At 37.5% G+C, this 5,783-nt stretch overlaps 1 protein-coding gene across 2 annotated transcripts in view; it reads right to left on the reverse strand.

The window, feature by feature from the left end:
* LOC109065294 (TBC1 domain family member 30-like) overlaps positions 1–4,044 on the reverse strand; it is a 14,287-nt gene extending 10,243 nt beyond the window's left edge. Inside the window, exons 1-2 of one of the 2 annotated variants that reach the window (XM_042747137.1) lie at positions 3,355–4,044; positions 2,411–2,575 (exon numbers count right to left, since the gene is read on the reverse strand). In XM_042747137.1, the coding sequence (XP_042603071.1) occupies positions 2,411–2,575; positions 3,355–3,880 (691 nt within the window). In that variant the 5' untranslated portion in view covers positions 3,881–4,044. The remainder of the gene's footprint in view (positions 1–2,410; positions 2,576–3,354) is intronic. The other variant, XM_042747145.1, reaches the window with a different exon arrangement.
* Between the last annotated feature and the right edge of the window lie 1,739 nt (positions 4,045–5,783).

Raw genomic sequence — 5,783 nt, forward strand, 5'->3', positions numbered from 1 at the left:
CTTTAAGGAACACAGAGGAATGAGTATTTTATTTTAGGGATTAATTATTAGTGAAAGAGATAAGGACAAATTAGTCATAAAGCAGGCTCTCATTTTATGCTAAATGACAGTGTATTACGAATTCAAGTATACTATCCAGACAATAGGGTAAAATCAGGTAAATTTGATCATTAACATTATATGATTGTCCAAAAGTCTCCATATTCGCCTGAACCCTATGAAGAGGAACACCCTTGATGTGACTAACGAGAGACACAAAACAGTTGTTTAAAATTTTCAGGCAAAAAAATAAAATAATAAAAGTCCTGATATGGAAAAGTATATTTTTCCATTAAATGATAAGCCTTCTAGAATATTTTCTGACATGCATTTTAGTGAGAAAACAACAGTGATAAACTGTGCTACTCGTGTTTACAAAAATAAATGTCAACAAACAAAAAACTGAACCTTATCCATTGACAACTACAAAGTGTCTCCTCTTGCATTATGATCAGACATTGACTGCTGAACCGCAACCATGTAGAGTAATAGTTTTGATGTGATTTCATACTGTACCTGTTTGACAGTGCTTGTCATGCTGCATGTAGATAAAATGGAGGAAAAAGACATTAAAAGATGCAAGACTGCTATATTTGTTGGACATGCACGTGCCTGAACCTGTTAGGATCAGACGATATTTGGCCGAAATCTGTGTAGCGCCATTTTGGCAATTCTGAGCAGTACGCAGATGGCGTACGCTCTTCTGTATCAGCCGCGCCACAAGGATACGTTTTTTATGTGTATTTACGCTTTGGTTTGAAAGCAAACAACGCATCAGCGCAGCACTGCTGGCACAGAAGAGCGTACCATCTGCGTACTGCTCAGATTTGCTAAAATGGCGCTACACAGATTTGGAGAGACACAGAGCAGAGGAATTGTTGAATAAAGTCGTTATTTTTGTTTTCTTCGTGTACAAGAAGTATTCTCATCGCTTCATAACATTACGGTTGAATCACTGATGGCAGATGGAGTATTCTGACAATGCTTTTCATACTTTCCTGGACCTTGACACTGTTATTTACTTGGCAGTCTATGGGACAGTCTCAAGCCTCCCTGTTTTCATCCAAAATATCTTAAATTGTGTTTCGAAGATGAACGATGCTTTTACGGGTTTGGAACGATATGGGAGTAAGTGATTAATGACAAAATTTTCATTTTGGGATGGAGTAACCCTGTAATGTCCTTATGATTTTTGGCCTAAAAGAAATATCGATAATTTTGACCCATACAGTGTTTTTTTTTTTTTGGCTATTGCTACAAATATACCCCAGCAACTTAAGACTGGTTTTGTGGTCCAGGGTCACATTAAAATCACCCATTGTGTAAGGGAATTACTGCTGGACAATGACTAATTTGCGAGCAAAATGCAAATACAAATTTGAGCACAGTAGCTAATCAACATTACAGTGCTAATTTACATGTCAGTGTCATAAACTCATTACATGAATGTGTCTGCTCTGAAACCGAATGGATTGAATTTCAGTGATATTGAACAGAGTCTGTGTTTTGAATCTAATGCAAATAATTCTGTTGTAAAGGTGAGAAGGAGTCAATCCTGTTGTAGTGGTATTTGAGAACACTGTCTCCTAAAATATCAACAAAGAACTAGAACAAGGTGAAACAAATTTGCATTATATTTATGTGAGTCTGAGTTTTTCGGCAACTGCTACAGTACCTACAGTATGTAAACTATATTACACAGCCTTTTAAAGGAATACTTCACCCAAAAATAAAACTTTTCTTAAAATTTACTCCTCCTCAGGCCATCCAAGATGTAGATGATTTTGATTCTTCATCAGAACAGATTTGGAGATTTTTACCAAATTTCTCTCCTGATTCAGACAAGACAACTTCAGAAATATCATGGAAAGAGAACTCATATTTTATTTGTTAAGGAATAGTTAGAAGTTAAAAACATCTTGATGCATTTGCTCCTTGCAAACATGCAGCTTTTCACTTTACAATACAATAACTGATGGACTGGAGTGGTGTGAATTACTTGTGGATTATTGTGATGTTTTTATCAGCTGTTTGGACTCTCATTCTGACGGCACCCATTTACTGCAGAGGATCCATTGGTGAGACAGTGATGCTTAATTTCTACAAATCTGTTCCCGCAATTAACAAACTCATCTACATCTTGGATGGCCTAAGAGTGAGTACATTTTCAGCAAATTTAAATTTTTAGGTGAACTATTCCTTTAAAGCAGCTGAAGGATAACAGACATCAAACGTCAGTGAAAGCGAAGACATGCTTTCGATCTGGAATACATTAGTCTTCAAATAGCAAAGACGCCCTTGGGTAATTTAACACTGCTTAAAGCAATAATGACCACAAAAGGAGTGAAATGAGAGAATGATTTATAATTACGTCTTTTCTGAGAGACGGCTTGCAGGCAGGCAGTGACTATATCACAGTTCTTCTGAAACTTCTGCCGAAGTCTGTCCTTCCTCTTGACCTGACGCACCAGTTTGGCTGACTGCACACCGATACGATACTTCACTTCCTGAATGATCCACTTTAGCTCCTCTGGACCTGAGCACAAAATAAAGGTTGCTAAAGGATATGCATTCATTTGATAGAAAATAAAAAAGCATGCAAAACTCTAATTCATGCATGCAAAACATGGAACTTGTGTAGAAAGATTTAGATCGTTATGACTGACTTAACACTGTGTATACATATGTACAAAAGACCTCTGTATGTAAATTGTCGTGATGGCCTACAAAGAACCTGAGCACCTGAGACAACAATTAAATTACTTCAGCAAACAAAGGGTTAAGATTTAACTGGCTCTCAGAGTGGCTTTATAACTGGAGAATCTGGGCAATATTTACAGTGTGGCACACTATACTTCATCTAAAAACGTTTTAAATGACCTAATCATATTGAGAGAATATTACTTTTAATTTTACTTAAGAGTAATGTCACTCCAAATGCAAATGTGCAGCAAAAATTAAATACAATAAGCTTATAAAAAAATATTTTTATAGCATGATTTAAAATATAAATAACTATGGGCACTAAAAAAAAAAAAAAAAAAAAAAAAGGAAAAATTCTGTTAATTATTAAAATATTTATAAGGCACATATACTACCAGTCAAACGGAAAAATTTAGATTAATTACATATTTATGTAATAAATTATCTTAAACTGTAATATTTCACAATGTATCAGATTTTACTGTATTTTTTAAACAAATCTTAATTATTCCAAACCCTGGACAGGTTGTGTATGAATAACATAAACAAGAATTAATTAACAGTCTGAATCGAATTTAATTGATTTCATTTGAAAAAGAAAGTGGTGCTCACCTTTTTGAGCCAGGTATTTCATCTGATGGCGTCTCGTGTGCTTCTCCTGAAGTTCTTGGAGGAAGTTGGAGCCCGTGTTACTCCTTCCCAAGAAGGCTTCTGAGCTGGAGGCTTCGGTCGAGCTGTCCACTCCTCTGACACCATTACTGTATGTGTCATAGAGCTCCACTAACAGACAGTCCACTATAGATGATGCCCGGGACACTCTCCGATCCTCTTCATCCGAGTACCCACCTGCTTCATGGATCCCCCCTCCACCTCCTCCTGCTCTCTCCATACAGATCTCTCCAGCTGCTGCTCCATGAGGCACATTTGCGCACTTGGATAGTGAGGCCGAAGCTGTTTCGGAGCACTCACAGTATCCATCCGACACTGAACGTCCATTTGAAACCCATTTGTGAAACGCTGAAAACCCGTCAAGGTGCGACGCACCTGAGTTGAGGAAAACTCCGCTCTCCTCCTCCGAGCAGATGTCACATATGTCTATCTCCTTAAGGTCCTCTTTGGCCACTTCCACTCCAGACATCTTTTAGCCCTCTTTAAAGCTCAGCATTACACATTCATGCACACATGCTGCGCATAAGTTCAAACCAAAGAGTGTTTTAGATGAATCAATAAGGAACTCAAGTTCCGGGTGCGTTCCATTCCTTGAGCGGGGTTGGCAGCGTCCTCTCCCAGGCTCCAGTTTCCTTCCTGAACGGACTAAATCCTGATTGCACGCCCCTGCAGCAGGAATAGTTCAACCCATCTACGAAACTTTTTAAACAAAGTTTGTAAACAACCGGTGAATGAGACATATACAGCATTTGCTTATTTCACAACAATAACATTTAAAAAATAAAAATACAGACCAAATTGTTTGTAAATGAAGGTGTCCAAATAAATAACGTTGCATTAGTTAAGCATCTGGCAAAAACTACATTTATAACAACATGTATTTGAAAAATAAGGATATATCCGAGATGAAAAAAGTATATATATTTTAATTAATTATTTTAATTAAAAAAAAAAGTTATTTATTTTTTCTCAAACATAATTTTTCAAGGTAAAATAAGTTACTCCATTTGATTACAGTATAAGGTATAATTTATCAGTGCTTTAAGTGGGCCGGTACGCACCGGTTACTCAGTACCGCCACTTATAGCTCTTGATCAAACGTACCGCCACCTCTCCGTGCGCCCAGAACGTGCTTTTAGCGTACCGGTACGCTCATTTGGACATCTGGTTTTAATAGAGGTTTTAATCCTTTGCCTGCGCTGCCGCTTTTCAGAGCGCCCTTCATAATGCACGCTTCCTAATTCGTCCCACCTAGAGCAGAGAGGAGTTTTACAAGTGAAAAGCGCATGCGTCGCTTTTGCCGCTTTCAGTCATCAACGTAGCCGGAAAAACGCGCACACTCGGCTCGGGTAAAAATACAAATACATTGAACACACTTAATATGCTCTCCTGGCTTCAGACTCTGAGTACTAAAAAACACGGTCAGAATCAGGGACTCGCTCGCTGACACCCTGTTCTTTTCTATGGTTATGTTATGTTTTACCAACTTACATTTTTTAAAACAAAAACAATAACCCTTTGCACATTTTATTTATGTTCAGTAGCTTCTAAACCCAAAATCCTTTTGCGCATTATTTATGTTCAGTAGCTCTTTCTAGCTCAAGCAAATACACAAAAATAATAAAAGGATTTATTATTTTTATAAGTCGTCTGTTGAGGTGCTGTATATAAACAACCCCTTCAACATAGTTGTTGTTACCCTCAGGGAATGAGGGGAGTCATCAAAAAAAAAAAAAAAAAAATATCATATAAGCCATAAAACCGGCACCCTTTCATCGTAAAAATGATGCGAGAAATGCTGTTATTGTTATATAAAAAAAATAGGGTCTAAAGGGGTCCATTGTTATATAAAAAAAATAGGGTCTAAAGGGGTCCTCTGGTTTTTGTGACCAACTGCATGAAACTCTAAATTAAAGCGAAAACCTGCATTATTATCGTACCGTATATTATTAAAATATACAACTTTTGTAAAGTAGTGGAGGTTTAAGAGGTACAGATAATAAAAAGTGATCACATGAGCCATAAAACATGAATTTTATGAATGACATCATCATGCCTTTGAGCATAAACATCAGCTGACTGAGACTTCCGTCTCTCCACATGTCTGAAACCATACATGAAAGTTTTATTAATCCTACTATGGCGACGGGTAAGAGCATGAATATTAATGACGCTAAGGGATTGACTAGAATCTGATTGGCTGTGCGGCAGACGTTGGTAGGTGGGCGGAGAGCCGTTGAGAAACAAGTTGAGTTGAATTCTCAACGGCTCTGGGTGGGCGTTATTCTTCAGGCGAATTAGCGAATCCTACTATGTTGCATGCTTGGCTCATTAATATAAATTAGGCTACGTGACTAGACGCCACAAGAGGT

Source organism: Cyprinus carpio, chromosome A4 (genome assembly GCF_018340385.1).
Source record: "Cyprinus carpio isolate SPL01 chromosome A4, ASM1834038v1, whole genome shotgun sequence".
NCBI classification, from domain to species: Eukaryota; Metazoa; Chordata; class Actinopteri; order Cypriniformes; family Cyprinidae; genus Cyprinus; species Cyprinus carpio.